The 18618-nt window shown below is 44.6% G+C and overlaps 1 protein-coding gene across 1 annotated transcript in view; it reads left to right on the forward strand.

The window, feature by feature from the left end:
- Positions 1–2796: 2796 nt before the first annotated feature.
- PDE3A (phosphodiesterase 3A) overlaps positions 2797–18618 on the forward strand; it is a 240389-nt gene continuing 224567 nt past the window's right edge. The window contains exon 1 of the mRNA XM_064654410.1: positions 2797–3225. Within this exon, the coding sequence (XP_064510480.1) occupies positions 2905–3225 (321 nt within the window). The 5' untranslated portion in view covers positions 2797–2904. The remainder of the gene's footprint in view (positions 3226–18618) is intronic.

Here is an 18618-nt window from a genome sequence, read left to right on the forward strand (position 1 = left end):
TCCAACCAAAAAAATGCTGCTGCTTTTAATCTAAAGTTAATTATTAAATTAAATAATTAATGTTTTAGCTTAAGGATTAAAAGAATATAGATCATTATCTACTTTGATCCATATAAGTATTATATATTTAAAGGGGGTGGCAGCAAAAAAATAAAGGTGTAGGGAGAGTTTATTTATCTAGTTTGACTTTTATTTATGACTTTATTTACAGTGTCAACATTTCTGGCAACTGAATGGCAACTGCTGCGTGTGTTTTCATCCAGTGTCTCAGGATCAATTTACTTGGATTCTGTTTTGATGCATCCACACTTAGAAATATTCAAGAGATGCATCTTACTCATACAAAGCTGAAGAGGAATTAGGAGTCATACAGTTATTACTATCTGGGCCCTGATTCTGCCTCTGGGAGGTTGATGCTTAGGGTAGATGGAACCCAGCTATGTTTTTCTAGGTGTGTATGGCAACCTGCTGATTGCTGTCTCACCAGAATAAACTCTAAACCTTTCCAGCTGTTCTTAATCTGGACCCTTAACCTTTAAAAAAACCAGAGGCTTTCCACTCCTCAGAGCCAAACTTTGCTAACAATATCTAGGTTGTTTTCAAACCAAGCTTCAAACATAAAAATGACTAATAAATCCATATTCCATAATAGTTAGGCTGGAAAACTATTATTTAATAACAGACTCAGTTTTTATGACCCATTTCTAATAAAAATCCCAAGTATGCTTCACTAATGCTACCATTTCAGATACTCAGATCCTGGATGATAGGCATGAGATCCAGATAGATACACCAATAAATACGTAAAGGCTATAAATCTGTCTCAAATTAGTGATTTGTGGATGTGGGAGGAGGAAGAGAGCTGGGAAATTCTGTTTTCTAATCTGTTCACTTCCTGAGTCTTAATGCCCTGTAACTTCACAGCTGGTGATTGTATTTTTCTGTGGTTTGTATTATTAAGTGCTAAATACATTACTCCATGCTCTTCGGTGGGAGCTGGGGCTTTGCACAGCCTTTTAGTCTGCACCTGATTCCACTCCTGCGCAGACAATTTCTGTCAGCCCGGGGGGCTGGGCCAGAGTTTTGCCCCTAGCATGCTGTGGAGCCCTCCTGCGTGAGCGTGAGGCAGGTTTGGAGGAAGGAAAGAGCAGGTTTTGGGAAATTCGTAACGCTTTGGAGGACCGACCGTGGCCCGCTGGCTTCGGGATTCCAGTTCGGGCTCCCTATTAAAACAACAACAAACCCAGTAATAATAATTTATAAACATCCATCTTTCTGACTCTTTTATGGCCTCGTAATTGCCCCGTCCCTGACAGGCCGATTTATGCCTTGGCCGGCAGCGCCCGGTGACCGGGAGCTCCTCCGCCCCGGTGGCACCGCCGGCTCCAGCGGGGGGAGAGCGGGGCAGGGCCGGGCAGCCCTTTCCTGGGAGTCGCTCCGGCCGCTTTGGAAGCGGCAAACCGCGCCGCTCCCCGCAGCCTCCCGCGACAGCCCGCTCCGCTGCTCGGGTTTGGCTTGTTCTGTTCAGGTTCGCTGCTGAGCTTTGGGCAGCCTCCTCTCCCGGCCGAGGGGAGCGCTCATCACTTGATTTTTCAGCGCGTAAAACTCAAGGATTATCCCAGCAGTGTTCAGGAGGGAAACCCTTTCCTTCTCGCTCTTCCTCTTTTACTCTTCCCAAGCAGCCTCCGTTCAAGTCCCTCCCGCGGATCTCTCTCTCGCCCTCCTGGCAGTACTTCGCAACTTCTGCCCAGGCTCCCCTGGCCTTTTATTTGCCATTTTTTTCGTCCTGGGCTTTGTTTATTATTTTTTTTTCCCGGTCATTTCTCCTCCCCCAAGGTCCGCAACGACCGGGGAGGCTCCTTCCCTTGGCCCGCGGGGCACGGCCGGGAATGCCGCGGGCCGGGCACAGACCCTCGGGCGGGCAGCGCCGTTCCGCTCCCCCCCTCCTCCTCCCTGCCTCCGCCGGGAGTGCCCGTGAGGCAAAGGATGGCCTAGAAATTAAGCAGCACTTCTGAGGTGGTACATCTGCCTCTCCCCCACCCGCCAGCCCCCCCCTCTCCGATTTCTTACACTGTTTAGGATTTCTCGCGTCTCTTCCTCTCCTGCACTTTTAAAAAGCAGTTATAATTCACCGCCCTGCCCCCCCGCAGGCCCGGGGTGGTCGCGGAGAGCCGAGGCGCTCCCCAGCCCCCCATGCGCGGCGCTGGGCTCCCGGGGGGGAGGCGGGCGGGGGGCGAGCCCGGCGCTCCGCAGGAAATGCCGGCGCTGCTCCGGCGGGGAGCGCCCCCGGCCCGCGGGCGCTGACCGGACCCTGCCCGGCCGGGAATCAGCCCCGGGGCGGGCGCCCACCCCGGCGGGGGGTGTGCGGGGCAGCCGGTTGGGGCCATGGGCGGCTGCAGCGGGCGCTGCCCGCCGGCAGGGCGGCGGCCGGGCGGCGGCGGGGCGGCAGCGGCGGGGCGGGGGGCGCCGGCCCGGACCGCGCTGCTCCCGCCGCGGGAGACCTGGCGCCGCCGGAAACTTTCCTGGGCGCTGTGCGCCGGCTGCCTGTCGGTGCCGTTGGCCCTGGCGGTGAGGCTGGTGCGGGGGCAGCGCGGCCGAGCGCTGGCGGGGCCGCGGCGCTGGGGCTGGGTGCCCCCCGGAGCGGTGCCGCTCTGCCTGGCCGGCGCCTTCTTCGGCGCGGGGCGCTCCCCGGTGCGGGGCCGTGTGCGGGCGGCGGCGCTGCTGCTGCTGCTGGCCGCCTGCTGCGGGGGGGAAGCGGTGGCGCAGACGGCGCTGGCGGCGGGGGAGGAGGAGGAGGAGGAGGAGGAGGAGGATCACTTGCTTTCCCTCGCCGCCACGGGGGTGGTGCTGAGCTGCCTGGCCGCCGTGACATGGCTGGTGCTGAAGCTGAGGCAGGGCGTCCTCATGCTCACCGTGACTAGCGCGGCCAGGACCACGTCCCTCGTCGCCTTGGAGAGGGTCCCGGCGTCCTGGCGGCCCTACCTGGCCTACCTGCTGGGGCTGCTGGGCATCCTCCTGGCCGGCTACACCGACCGGCTCTGGCCCCCCCGGCGGGCCGCCCCGCTGGCGGAGCCTCCCGCCGCCCCCCCGGCCGCGGACGAAGCCCCGGTGCTCAGGCGGCGGCGGCGGTCCAGCTCCATGATCTCCCCCGAGATGTCGGGCGGCGGCGGCAGCGGCAACAAGACCCACCGGAGGACCTCGCTGCCCTGCATCCCCCGGGAGCAGGTAGGGCAAGGGCTGGGGGAACGCGTCTCAAACTTTGCTGGGGGTCCCGCCGGCGGCGGAGGCGCGGAGGAGCTGCTCCTCGCCGGAGGGGCCGCGCACGGTGCGGGCTTTCCCCGGTGCCCCGCGGCGCGGAGAGCCCAGGGCGGCCGTCCCGGGACGGGGCTGGGAGGGAAGCGGGGGAAGTGGGGCTGTCCGGACGCAGCCTGACTTGCCCCGGCTGCGGGCGACGGGGAGAGGGCTCGGGGTGTGCTTTTCTTTCACAGCCATCACCGGCGCTGGCTTTCCTTAAGCCTGGCAAAAGGGCTGGGGAGGACGGTGCTCTCTTGGCTCTCGGAGCCGGAGGGAACCTGCCCTTAGCGCAGCCCTCGGGTTTCCCAGCGCATCACTTGCGAGCCTCGCATTTTCAAACCTGTAGTTTCCTAGAAAGGTAGCTCAGCCCTGTTAAACTTGCTTTAAGCTTTAAAGGGGTGTGTGTGCGTGAGCCAAGCAGCTTGTCCTCGGTGGGAGAAGTCCCTAATCAGGGCGGTAGCGTGTCCTCTGAGGCTGGCGCGCCCGGCGCGGGGCTTGTGTTTGCACTTTGCCTCCCCGAGGCTGTTCCCGAGCGTGTAATCAATAGCTCCCGCTCCGCCGTGGCTGTGGGAACCGGTGCGAGGCACACGCGATTTATCTCAACTTTGTTTCCTTCGGGAGGCTGCGATTGGAATGGCTGAGTGAGAACTTTGTTACCGGCGATGCGTTCTTTTAAATGCACGCCTCGGGGAACTGGAGAAAGGAACGATCAAACACCAGTATCTTTACTGCACAGCCCTATAGGGCGCTGCCACCCACATGAGGTGGGCTTAGTTCTGCGCTTGAAGTGTTTCTCAGTTTTTTTGAGATTTAAGATCGTCTCACGAAAGAATCATTCCATGGGTCGAGTGTAACTGAGCGTAGCACAACCCTTGCTGAGCAGCGAAAAGGGAAACCTGAGGGGGAAAATAAGTGTCAAATGGTGTTAAGCTTTCTTTTTCAATTACTATTGAAAATGATTCTGTGCACTGTGGTCAAGTGAAGCGTGTTGCCGTACACCAAAGGTTTTCTTTCAGGTTGCTTGCTGGGTAAGCAATAAAGTATTTTTCAAGCAATGGCATCTAACTGTATGGCGTGGGTGGCAAGTTTGGTTCTGGAAATGGTTTGATTACATCTCTTTGTGGTTGGTTGTGACATTTTCTAGAAGAGGGCCTGACAACCTTATATACTTGAGACTTTTTTTACAACAAATATACTTATTTATTTAACATTTTTGCTTAGGTAAAATAAATATTTACTACAGTGTGAAAAAGTAGAAAGCTGACCCAGTTCTGACTTTAACAGGAGCTGAGAGAGAAAGAAGGGTGTAAGAATAATTTGTAAATACAATATCTAAGGCACGAAATTCTTTATACTTACTTGATGATGTTTGGCATTTCTGGTTTTTCTTAAATTTGTAAGGTTTTAAACATATTTCACTCTCTCACACTTCTAATAAAAGCAGTTTTTTAATTAACATCTCTAAGTGTAATCATTCGGAGACAGGGCTCACTAGTTTGTGACCATGGTCCTTCTCTTTTCTTATAGAGAGAATTCATGTCATCTGTAAATACCAGAATGTTAAACTGGTGATGGTTAACAAGGTAGACTTCTTTTCCCTCACCAGTGGTGTGTTAGTTGGGGACAGTGGTCAGCTTTGCCCCAGCAATTCCCACTCTCAGGCTGTGGAGCTGGGCTGGAGTTAACTGGCAACTGTTCGGTTCACCCGTTGCAGGATTTTGGCAGATTTCTCTGTCTTTTGTTCTCACTCACTATTAATCAATAGTGAGATCTGGTATTGCTTGCGTCACTGTGTGATTAGAAATGGATGACTACTTTTGAGACTGGAAAGACTTTTTGTCTTTTTTATTTATTTATTTTTTTTTTTTTTTTATTAGCACAGTATGGCTGTGTGTACGTGAACATCCCTTCCTAAAAACTGTCCTCTTAAATATATGTTAGCAAGACAGAAAAATTGAAAAGCTGAAACAAAGCTCTGTGAGGAAATGCTGGGAGAAGTGAGACTTTTTTATGGCAAACTGAGTTTATGTTTATAGCGAAAATCAGCTCCCTGTAGACTTAAAGAAGCCCTAGGTAAATGTTTCTCTTTTGGACAGTTTTTAAATATAACATGTTAAAAATAGAGATGAGGCCTTTATAAACAAAACCAGGCCTTCCCTTGCCCCCTGTTTTTTAAAAAAACATCCCCCTGAATGTTTCTGGTCATATCAGTACATCTGGGAGCTGCCAATAATCTCCATCAGGAAATAGATCCACTTTATTGCTTTGAAATACATACTTTAATTTAGTGAGTAACATTAAGACAAAGTTTTAGAGATGTTTCCCATCACCTCCTGTGTAATCTTTCCTGTTGCTGGGCATTTAATTGAGCTTTTATTTTTCCAGTGTGATTCCCTTCTTATCTGACTGTCTGCATTAATATGAGATTCTATAAAGAAAGTTGGAATATCAGAATTTTTCTTTTTTAGTCATACACGTCTCAATTATAACCTGAATTTTTCCCTACTGGAATACCAAATAGAATCTATGTGGCTTTGTGATGTAAAGGACAGTACCAGGAATTGCAAACTGACATCATGGATAGAGGTCTTAACATATGTCTCATGTTAGTTGCTTATCCGTTTCAAAAAGAATTTAAAAAGAAAAACTTTCATTAAAAAAACCCAAAAAACTACCCTCCAAAAATCAAGGCATACCATGACACAGCCTTCTGTTGCTGCTGAAAGTGCTCTTTCTCAGTTTTTAGTTTCGTTCTATTTTTTTGCGGTTGCTTTTTGTATGTGTTCTCTCTCTTTCTCAACTTTGGCAAATTCTTTGGGTTGAAAGCTTCCAGACTGGCATGTGTGTAGATCTCATTGAGAAGTGTGTGCTTCCTAATAGCCTGATCTTGCTCCCAGCTGAGTGTCCTCTCCCTGTGATTTCATCAAGGCTGGCTGAGGATGCTTAGCTCCTTGAGGGCTCGCTCACCCAGATTTGAGAGAGGATGCAGAGGGAAATTGTGAATGGATGGATAACACAGGGAATGAATGAAGAAATGCCTTTTTTTTTTTTTTTTGGTGGTAAATGCACAAGTGCCACCAAGATGACGGCTTTTGGAGTTTTTTTCTCCAGGTTTTCGCGAACGTTTTAGTTCGTCCTAAAAGTGTGGAGAGGAGGTTGGGGGCTGAGGGGCAGAATTGTGTTACATGTATTGATGTTTCCCATTAAAATATTATATGGCCCATGTGCTCTGAAGCTTATGCCTCTGATCTGTGTGTGTTAATCTTGACATACAGCAGTCCAAAGGGATGATTTCCACTGGTTGGGTAAAACACCCCACAGGAGATAGCAGCTGGAGAATTTTAAACCGTGCTGAAGTCTCCTGATTTTGCTTTTGAGCCTTGTTTGTTGTTTGTTTTGTTTTGGGGGGAATGGAAATCTTTCAGCTAACTTGGCTTTAGTACAAGTGTGCGTTATTTGCAGCTGCTGCAAATAGTTTGCTTTGCCTTTTTAGATTTCTTTTTTCCTTGGTCAGAAGACTGTCAGAGGGACAGGACACATCAGGGTTTGAAGTACTTTCTAGCCCCCAAACCAGTAGGTGACACAACCTTGTGTGAGAAGGGACTTGTGAGGTGCTGAGCCTTGCCCTGACCCACGCAGGAGGTAGCACCAGGATGGAGGAGTTTCTCCTGCAGCTCTGATGTCCCCAGCTGCCGGCCCACCAGCTCCTTGTGCAAACTCCATCCGCGTTCTCTGGCTTCTGAGGCAGAGAGGTTTTCTATCAATTTTCCTTCTGTATTTCTTTTTGCTCTTTTCTGCTTTCTGGGCAGTTGGAGAAGTGAAAAGCTTCTTGCCTCGTCAAGGGACATCTGAGGGTCCGTCACTTATTTTCAGTTGGTTTGAGACTTGGTAGCTGTTTCGTGCTGCCACATCTTTCCCATCCCATTTCTCCTTCTCAGAAGTTATTTTTTCAGATCAGTGACTTTGGTGCCAGACTCCTCTATCTTCCTCCAGCAGCAGTGGAGGGTTTTTTGCTCAATTTGACTGTTTTTCCTGGGGTTCTGGGTGGTGACTCTGCTTGTTCCCAGCCTGTAGCCTGGGAAAGTTGCGAGCCAGGACCGTCCTTATCGCTGCCTGTCTTCGGAGTTGAGAAGACAGTACTGTAACAGTTCACATGGTTAAAGATATCTCTTCAGTGATAAGATCTAAGAAACAGTGGAGAAAAAGAAATATATTTGTTGGGATTTTTTTCAAGGGAAAATTAAGGCTTTATCTCTTCTTATCATTGTTTGACAGCAAGAGCTTTGTAAGTGCTGGGAGTATGTTGCTTCCCCCCCCCCTTTGCTGGTTTTCTCCTATTCTGCCTTAAAACCCCAGAAAATGTACCCTTACATTATAACCAATTTTTAAGATTATGTATCCTGCTCTCTGGCCTGAAAATAGGAGCAATCAGGGTGCAAATATAGAGAAATTTAAAATTTTGGAGGGGAGAAGGCAGATTAAATTTAAATACTGAACTTTGTCTATGTCAAAGTAATGGTCTCCTATTAGACATGTTTTGTTTTATATGCCATATACCTCCTGCTAATAAAGTTTATTGAGCTGATAAGATTAACTGGCATTACCATTTAGGTCACCGAAAACTAAGGAATACTGAGGAGTTATGTCATCTGGTGGCTTGCAGAAACACAACTGTGTAAATTATTTAAGTAAGGCTCCAGGAAAAATCACCCAGGGATTCCAGACGTAAGACTTTATTTTCTTTTGCATGGCTTCATTTACGCAAACCCGCTCTACTTAGATTTTTTTTTTTCTTTTTTCTTTCAGCCTCACAAAAATGTTAGAACTGCTGCTGAAACTCTCGCGAATGGTTTAGAATCTATTTTTGGTCAATCGGTTAAATCAAGAAATGTATATTATGGCATATTGGCAAAAAAAGTAAAAGTACAGTAGTGACTTTCTGCTCTTTCTGCCTGAAGTGTGAAAATGCAAAGCTAGGGAACTGAAAGAAATCCTGTGTACTCTGGGTTGTCATGTTAATTAAATAAACAGCCAGCACAGTGACCCTGTGTATGAAATGTGTTTTGAGAAGCTTGTTGGGGGTTGGAGGGGAAAAAACAGTGACACATGATGTTTTGGACGTTAACTGTGACATTTGTATGAATCTGTCCTAATCTGCTGTTAGTGTGCTTACGTTCCAACTCTTTTTTTTCTTTTTTTTTTGGTGTGTGTGAGACTGAGACATAGCTGTGTTTTGCAAATTGAAGGAATATTGCTTGGGCTTTTTGCTTTAAAAAAGATATATGAAAAAAAATAATCCTAGAGTGGAAGTGGAAAGATTGCTGGGTTCTGGTGCCTGCAAACCACAGGGCTTGGAATGGGGTGAGCTGACTGCATCCTAAATGGTTTGAGAATAAAAAGAACACTGCTGCAATTAAAGCTTTGAGCCAGTTGCTGTGATTTACTTATGTAATCTAATGGTAGATGTACGGCTTGTAGCATATCCCTTGATGGACAGGGAAAGAAATGTACAGATTCAGATAAAAAAGTGGAAGTTGGATTTTTCTTTATGCATGGATTTTTAATTTTTCTTTTTAATCTCCTTGGTTTTGAAGAAGCTTTTTTGTTAATTACCAAACCCTTTCCTCAAAGTCTTTTCTGTGTTAGTCAGAGTGTCACTCTAAGAAACGCCTCTCTCGTTTGGGCTATGTAGTTTTTCAGGTTCCTTTTTTCTCATTTTTTTAATGTCCAACTTGTCTTGCTCTAAGCCCTGCTGCAAGTATTGCTCTAAGCCCTGATGTAAGCAGTAGCATCAATTCCCTGCATGGGGATAATGATTTGGGAAGTAATAAAAACAATTAAATAATGCGATATCTGTCTGAGTTTTAAGTGAGGGGGGGAGGGGAGGAGAGGAGGGGCGGGATTATTGGTGTCTCTCTTTCTCGGAGCTGCTTTTGGAGATTCGGTGAAGTTGTGAGAGGAAGAAGTGCCGTATCCCTTTGTCGAGCTTTGGCTTTTTTTTTTTTTTTTTTTTTTTTTAAATAAAGGGTTGGAGCTGCTTTTCTTCTCCCTCTGTGCGGGCGTGTGTCATTGTCGCAGACGTCTCGTGGAGGTGATGATGATGACGGTGATGATGATGATGATGGTGATGAGGGTCCCCCTCGCCCCGGGCGGTGCCGGCGCTGGCGGGCGCGGCCCCCTAGAGGGCACGAGAGCCCCTGCGCTGCTCGGCGCCGCCAAACCGGCCACGAACATCATCGGCAAAATCTGTCCGTGGTACTTAACCCAGCCCCTGTCAGCGTTCGGTTTTTAAGCTGCTGTTCCAGCTGCTGTTCCTCGCTCCTCGGTTCCGGCGCGTCAGCCGAGGCGCTTTGCCCCGGGCAAGCACAAACCAACACACCTGCCCTAAAAGAGCACTACGGGAAGAAGAGCAGTAGTAGGTTTTGTATTTCGAAAAGCCAGTTAAGATTGAGATGTGGTGTGTGATTCTTGGGGCTGTCCTGTGCAGAGCTAGGAGTTGGACTTTGATGATCCCTGTGGGATGCTTCCAACTCAGAGTATTCTGTGACTCTGTCATCATTTTTGGAGATGAAGCAGCTGCCTCCTTCTCTGCCAAGAATCCAAGAAAATAGACTAAATCACCATTATGATTTAGTATTGCAGCACCTCATGGCTCTATTCACATATGTAACTTTTTACAAATAAAATGGGAAATGGCACATGGTAAGTGCAGTAGCAGAATATTCCCTTCTCTTCTGCCCTGGTGCGGTCACGGCTGGAGCTCGTTGTCCAGTTCTGGGCTCCCCAGCATAAAAAAGACAAGGAACTACTGGAGAGGGTTCAGTGCAGGGCGGTGGAGATGATTAGGGGTCTTGAGCATCTCTCTTGTGAGGAAAAGTTGGGAGAGCTGGGCCTGTTTAGCTTGGAGAAGAGGTGACTGAGAGGGGATCCACATATCTGAAGGGTGAGTGTCAAGAGGATGGGGCCAGACTCTCTTCACTGGTGCCCAGTAACAGGACAAGAGGAACAAACTAAAACACAAGGAGTTCCATCTGAATATGAGCAAAAACTTCTTTACTTTGAGGGTGACAGAGCACTGGAACAGGCTGCCCAAGAGAGGTTGTGGAGTCTCCTCTGGAAAGATTCAAAACCCACCTGTACACCACCCTGTACACCCACTGAAGTGTATAGGTTCTTTTTGCCAAACAGGTTGAAGATTAGAAAAAATGGCTTTTTTTTTCAGTCTGACACTAGTTAGGAAGAAAGTTCCCAGTTTGGTCACTCTGTTGTGGTGTGCTTTAGTGAACTTGCTGTTTAATCTGAAGTGTCTACTGACCAGGATCTATTTCTGCATGACTCTTTGTATTTTTACGACAATTAACTTCTGAAAAAAATCGGGGAGAAGATATTTATAAGCGTCAATACAGCTAAAGGCTCTCCTTCTGCCCCTGCACAAGGCTGGAAAATTACAAACCCTCCACATATCAGAAATAGCTCAAAGCATAGCTGAGGCCTTCTTGGCTAATGCCCCCAACCCACCAGTGAAACATGCGGGGTTAAAGTGGTTTGTTTGACTTTTGTATTTCGCAGGTTGCTTAAGTTGGCTTTGTTCTGTAGTAAGATTTATGCTTTGGTTTGGATTTTAGAATAAAGTAAAATTATATTCTGCAGCATTATTTTTTTTAATGGGATTTCTGCCTGCCTAACTCTGTAGGAGTGGTGCTTTTCAGATATACTCATGATGCTTTTCTGATGGTTGCTCAAGTCCTGAGGCACACCCTGATGATGGTTTAAAAAGCAACCATTCCTCTTAGACTGGTTGGACCTCTTAGAAATATCTCAGCTTTGTTAAAAGCTGTGTGAAATATGAATATGATGATGCCTGCTGGAAAACTGTATCTCTGTGTTTTGAGGATCAAGTCACTGATGGCTGTTGGTTTATTTATTTATTTTTTTTAAAAAAGCTTATTTTTTCTCACATAAGCTTGCAGTTTTCTTTGGGTAAATGATAATACTGTAGGGGAATAATTATTACTAAACTTCAAAACTGAATATTACTAATTCTGAGCAGCAGCCTTCAGCCTGATGTTTGAGTAAATCTGTCCATAAGCACATTTTTTGAAATGAATTCCAGAAGGGGAAAGAATCAACTGTTTGAATGCAAAAGGTTAATTGTTTTTTGAACTATTGTACTCCCAGCAGGTTGTTGATACCTTGCTGGCATCTCTGTGTGCTGGAGCTGCTGCCAGGGCATCAGCAATAACCTGAACTGCTCCTCATCCTGGAGTACAGGTACTTCCCCGAGTCTCTTGCACTTTCTTTATCTATATGGTTTTAAATAACCCCGTGTAGGTTTGTGTTTAATGCCATATAGAATAGGCAGAGCGTGCTTCTGTTTTGTTACCTCTGTTACATAAAAATACCAATCCTTAACAAATGCATACACCCCAAATTTACCTGAAAATGTGAGTGTGGGGCTGCTGAAGAGGCCGGAGTGGTGGGTTGTCTGCCCTGTGGTGTCAGGGAGGGCACTCAGGTGGCAGCCTGCAAGGGCACCTTCAGGAGCATTTGTGTTTGCTGCCTGAGCAGGGCTGGATGAGGGCACTTGGAAAGGGTGATGCATGGGTTGAGAAGCAACGTCCAAGCAATTTTTACTCCACTTCTGTGAGCAGTAATCTAGATATGCTCTCCCAAGCTTTTTGTTGCCTGCAGAGTAAAACTTGTGAAACCTTGTCTATGCCCATATATTAAATCTCAATTGAAATGACAGCTGTAGAAAGGTGCAGACCTCTGTGCAAAAGTGTAGATTAAAAAGGGCTGCACAACCTTGTCTTTTGTGCTGTCTACTCTTGCCTCTGTTAATGCAGTTTCAAGTGCTTTTGAGATTCCTTTTTTTTTTCCTTCTGTTTTCTTTCTTCTCTTTCCCTTCCTGGCTTCTCTTCCCCTTTTCTCCTTTTCTTTCTTTCTTATTGATGTCTATTAGAGCTCACCAGCTAACAGATCTAACTTGGGTTTCCTTGCAGAGTAGTCTATGCTTCTTCATTTACACTATACAGACAGGGCTGTTTCTATATTGATAATGCTGAAGTCATTCCCCTGAGACTTGTTTGTGAGTGGAAAAATATCTGTTGGATGCTGGTGGAATTCTCTGGTGCATTTCTCTTCAGTTTTACTGGTGATGCTAACCATAAGTTACTCCTGGCAAGGTCTGATCATTGTATTTTGTGTTGATAAGGAGCTCAGGGATGTTTGGATACATTTGTAATTGCAAGATAACTGATAAGATATTTATCATGTAGCTGGAGTTTTAGTTTGAGTCTGTCAGTGGGATTGTTACAGGAATCCTTGTGCTGAGATGTAGCCCTGCATCTTACTCTTGTAAGACAATGAATACCTTTAACTTCTCCTGAGGGTTGTTCAGTGATATTGTACAATTTATACTCTGTAAGTCAACGTTTGTTAAAAATGCTGTTTTTCTTATATTCTTTTTGTAGAAGTTATTGATTATCTCCCCCCCGCCTCTGCTGTCTTGAATGGGAGTTGAGAGTGCTCAGCCCTCAGGATAACAGGGTGATCCTTTAAGTTCAGTGCTTAATGCAGGAGGAGTGTATTTACATCCACAAATCCACAGAGAAATTTTTAGGGTTTTTTTTAACAGCTAACCATCCTCTTTCTTATTTTAAAGGAAGTAATTCAAAGCTAATATTTGTTGTGCTGCTCAAAATGTGAGCTGAGACCTTGTAGCATGGTTTTACAGATGCATGTGCATGCACACACATATATCTTTATATATATATCTTTATATATATGTATCTGTATATACACATTTTTTTGTGCATATATTCAAATTCAAATTGGTATTGTACAATCTAGAAGGATAGAATTCTTTCTTAGACTCTGGTAGCACAATCAGCAAGCCTGAGTTGACAATGTTCTTTCTCTATATTTAATCCTATTTTCTGGTGTCTCCACAGGCAGACTTGTTTCTTAATATGGCAACTTCTGTAACCATTGCTTGACTTTTTATTTGTTATAGTTTAAGTCTTTGTTCTTCTTTATTGATTTGCAAATGCATGCCAAGTTTGGTTTTGCAAATATTTTTTTTCTTCTTTTATTTGCAAACACTTGAGTGGTGACTTTGATCAACAAATAACTGCTTGTGTCCTACAGACACATATGTTGCAGTGTTAAAATTGGAGCTTGGTGCCACAACTCTGTTCCAGAGATGCAAAACCTCAGAGGTGCTTTACGTGGTGTCCCTGGTGCCAAGACTGGCTTGCCACTGGCTTTAGCTGTGATGTGGAGCGTGGGGCTGACTGGGCAGGAGGAGCTGATAATGTCCCAGAGCAGCCTGAGCTGGTGTCCTGCTTGTGGGTATAAATGGGGTGTTGTTCACTGGAGCCCTGGCTGATGAGAAGTATGATAAGGGCAGTTGAAATAAACAGGCAACTTGTATTTTTACAGATAAGGATGATGAGCTTTAGCTGGTAAAACTTAGTCTGTTATGTGTGGTGAGTATGTTATTGCTGCTATGGATTCTCTGGGAAGCTGTGGACTAGTTAGTATTTGCTGTTCATTGAGACAGCTCTGAAAATTTATTTATTACAACAGTTCCCTGAAATTCATTGCATTTCTGTTGATTCTGAATTCTGTACAAGCTGAAATGTTGCAACATAATTCATATGCCATTACTGAGGGTTTTGGTTTTTTTTGAGACCAGCTTAATTCATATGCAAGTGCCATTCTTAAAAGCAGTCCTAATTGTCTACTGATTACACAAAACTGCAAATGAATAAACATTTTCTGTTACAGGATTTAATGCTGTACTTCCTGTGTGCTTGTGAGGAACTGTGAGGAAGACTCTGCCAGAGATTTGGAAGTTAAAAGGGGAACAAGGGTGGAAAGGGAGCCCTACCCTTTCCAGCAAGGCTTCTGCTCAGAGTTGCAGAGCATTCATCTTTCCTGTGACTTGTGGAGAAGCAAAATCTGTTTAGAAGCAGTCAGGTATACCAGTAGGCATGCACAATTTAATTTCTTTAGGCAGCACGGGCTCTGTATGTGCCTCGTTACAGAGGCCATACTGAGGAATCTGTTCAGTGGCAAAGAGAAATATTTTCTGTGTGACATTGATACTGAAAACTGCCTTCTGGGCCAAAGAATGCTGATTCTTGCTAAGCTTGCTGTGTTTGTGTCAAGCCATGTAATAGAGGAGCATGGGATAATAGTGCAACAATTAGACGGACCGGGGTGCCAGCACTAAATCACATATTCCAACTTAAATTCCGCTTGAGGATCCAAGCCTGTCGTTTCCTCTTGGCGAGGCACCTTTGGGGTCCGAGCCAGCTAATAGGAAATACAAGGCACCGGGGCTTAACTGAAATTTAGGACATCTAAACCAGGCTTTCTGCATACATGTGTTGTGGTGAGACAGAGGGAGATGGCAAATCCAAATGTTTCTTGGAGAGCTCTTGGACATTTTTAAGTGAAGTAGTAAAGACAGATTGTCTATCTCCTTCTCAAATCCATCCGGTCTTTATTTCAGCTTTCTCTTCTGCTGTTTTTGGTGTATAAATCTAGTCCTAAAATATGTGATATTCTTATTCAGGGTCGATGGATGATATGTACTTGTGACAGCAGTGACTGAGGTATAGATTCAATGGGTTTCATTCCAATATTTTAGCTGCCATCATCCTTGGATCTAGAATTTTCTTTTCCTTTTGTATTTTGTGTAGACAAACTAGAAGATTCTTAAGATTAACCTTAAGATTTCCTGACTTGTGCTATGATCTGCCACTCGAGCAGACTCTTTGAAAACCCAGGATTTTAAATTCTAGGTTCATGCATGGACATGCTGTTGTGTTTAAACCTTTAGATTTTATTGTTCTTTTGAAAACTGCAACTAATCTGTTATCAAAAATTCTTGTGGCTGCAATTATATGTGCTTATTTCATGTTCTTCTTTGCCTTATACACTGTCTCTTCTCAAATGAAAGCAGTGATGCGATGCTGAGGAAAACGTTGATGTTTAAGCTGAAGTCAGGGTATTGCAAAATTTACTGAGGTGCACCTAAAAAAAAACAGCCTAAAAAAATCCTCAGATAGTGGGAGCGACTTCTTTACTGTCATTCAATGCACTCATGAGAACTTGGCCTAGGGGCCTCTGGGTCTTTTTTTGCTTAAGGTTTCTAGAACTGAGATAAAAGTAACGATCAGATTGTCTTAATCATTCATAATAGCAGGTTAGGGAGGTGAGAACTTTAGGCAGAAACTTGATAGCCCAGAAAATATCTTTCCTGTGATCTTAATGGCTTGCTATCTAAACAGTGAATCAGTGTTTGAAAGCATAATTATGTCATATACTATCTTTTGAATGTTGCAAATTCATGCAATCCCAGATGTTTTTAATGAAATTTTAGATATCTAACTTCTTAGCTGTATGTAGTTTGGTTCCCCCCCCCCAAGTGTTTGTTTAATAAAAAGCAAACTTAAAAGAAATGTCATGATATTGATGCCATGAAAACATGCTTTGAGTAACAGCTTCCTCAGTGCCACTCTTGTGAATGGTCAAATGTTCCATTTTGATCTAGGAATGTTTACATCAATGAGCTGATTATTCCTGCCTCATTCCCTATCTTCCACCCCAGCAAATCTCCTCTCATGAAAGACAGGCCAAACAATTTGAGGATGGGCTTTGGGCACTTGTTTATCCTTCCTGATGTAAGAAAGGTGGAGTAGATTTGTTTCCTACTGTCTGTGACTGACACCCAAGAAACACAGCAATTTTGACTGGTGATATATTTTTTTTTTCCTTAGCTCATCTCACTTCTTTCCATTCAATCAGATTAAAGAGCACCTGGTGATTTTTGTTTTGGTTTGGTTTTAGTTTTTTTTTGTTTCTTTGGCTTTGGTTTTGTTTGTTTTTCTGGGGGAGGGGATGGGGGGAGAAGGGGGAGCATGTGTATGTTTGCTGAGCCAGAGAGGTTCATCCATGGATTTCAATCGGTGGAGATGCTACCTAAGATTTTAAGGGATGATAGAGTTACCTGGCTGTAAGGGCAAAAGTTTGAAAGCAAAAATTCATTGGTACCTTGGAGGAAATTTCCGTACATCAGTGACAGATATGCTCTGGTTACAATACGTGAAATGAGCGTGAAAGGCTTGTAAAGTAAATAAAAGAGTCAAAGAAAGAGAGTTTCAGATAAGCACAGATAAAATTTCCCAGAAGTGGATGAAGTCTGTCTTAAGAATGTATATTAAATGGAGAAAGATGTTCATTGGTTTTTCTTTTGTTAGCACCAAATCAAGAAATGCATTTAGATGATTACTGCTGTTATTTCAGCTCTCTCCCTCTTAATCCTAATGATAGATATATTTATTGTTTAATCCTTTGCCTTTCCATAGGCTGTAGTGGCCTTTCACCTTTTGGGACTGTTTGTTCTGAGCGATGGCTGCAGTGATAGTGGGGCTCGTGTGACATCATAAACATTTGTGTTGGCAATCCCTCCTCCTGCAGGACTCTGAAGTCTGACAGTGGTGAAGATGACTAAGTAGAGACAGATTTATGTGGAAATCTTATTAATACCCATAAAAGAGAGAATGAAGGCATAAGAAATTTGGCTCCAAATAAACAACCAAAAAATGCTCTGTTCTTAGAAGCATTTGGCATAGCTCCATCATGCCTTTTGTGGGAACTGGCTCTTTGTCTGGCCTAATCAAGACTTCTTTTTTTTTTTTTTCTTAAAGATTACTAAAGACTTCCACTTTTCCCAAACTTTCTCACAGTAAAATAAAATTAATTTTCACTTTAGTAACGCACAAATCAGTTAATTATTTCGAAGACAGTGTAGTACAGATGTCTTACCTTGTTTCTCAGCATAGATTTAATGGTAGACTTGCTGTGAGATCTTTCACTGCCACCAAATGTCTGTAGATGTTACATGGTGCTCATAATCAAAGCAGTTTACAAAGAAGGGGAAATAATTTTCACCTACAGTGTGTGATGGATGCAAAGAAATTGTATCAGAGATGTGAGAGTCATAATTGAGTTTTTTGGTACATCAATTTAAAATTTACCCAGATTTTTCAAGTGCACAGTTTGAACTTCATAGCAGAGATCCAGCTGTTCATAATGGGCTTTCTGGTAGGTGGTTCTGGTGAAGTCCCTTTTAAGTCAGCTTTTTGGAAACAGAAGGTTAGCAACTAATTGAGCATTGTGGGTTTGTTCTGTGTATATATTCATTTTATGCAGGCTGTGGCACTGAGAGTCTCACGGGATCGCCTGCCACTGCTGTCAAGGCTCCCAAGAGCAGTGCCCTGCTTGGCACACCCAGCACTCTTATTTCACATTTGCTGTTGGCAGCAGAAGGCCTTCTATCATACTGCTGGGAAGAAAATACCCTTCAGTCTTAATTCAGTTCAGCCCAAGGGGTGATGAATATTGAAATGCCTGCGCGACACCAGGAGAGTGAGCTCAGTGCTTGTCAGGAAAGGCTTGCCAGCAGTCAGCTGAAAGGCTCCTCACAGTGTGTCTGATATTGGCCTTGGAGAGGAGCCTCTGACACTCAGTGCCTGCTAAAGCATGTGGTCTTGTCTGTGCAGCTGCAGTAAGGTTTTCTTACTGCTTAGAAAACTCATCTTCCATTTTTGCATAATCCATAGTATGTACAGAAATATTTTATACATAAGATGCCTGCATTTTTGTTCTTTGCATTTGTCTTGCAAATGATTTCTAATACGTTGTTCCTATTGCATGTGTAATTGAAAAAAAATCTGGTTTGCTTTAAGCTGTTACTGGAATGACCTGGGCATGTCGTTCATCAAGACGTTTTGTTTGAGATCTTTAACTGATCCATGTACCCGTGAGTGTCTTGTACTTTTTCCATGTGTGTATTATTTTTCCCAGCAAGTATGATATTCCAAGCTCACTCCTGATGTGAGCCCATACTGATTTGAAATAGGAAGCAATAAATTAGCTTTTAGGTCTGGCTTATGAGCAAGATCTTATTCTTTATTTGTTTACCTCTGCTTCTTGGATGTGTGTAGTTTTGAGGCCTGCTGTTAGCACTGCCACTGAAATTGTAACCATTTCAGAACTTCAAAGCAGCAACCGAATGGAGAAAATAGGAAAAAATTCCTATGTGGGTGAGGTCATAATTTGTATCTCCTCATGTTTCCCAAGGCAAAAATCTTCACCATAAACTGTTGCTTACAACTTGGAGTGACAGCTCCTGTGCACTGGTCTTTGGTTGTTTCCCCTTATCTGGTAGTGGTGGGCAGATGAAGATGGGATTGATATCCTGAAAGTGACTTGTTGGCCAGGAAGTGAAATTATCTTGGATTTGAAGTC

The sequence above is a fragment of the Pseudopipra pipra genome, chromosome 5 (genome assembly GCF_036250125.1).
Source record: "Pseudopipra pipra isolate bDixPip1 chromosome 5, bDixPip1.hap1, whole genome shotgun sequence".
NCBI classification, from domain to species: Eukaryota; Metazoa; Chordata; class Aves; order Passeriformes; family Pipridae; genus Pseudopipra; species Pseudopipra pipra.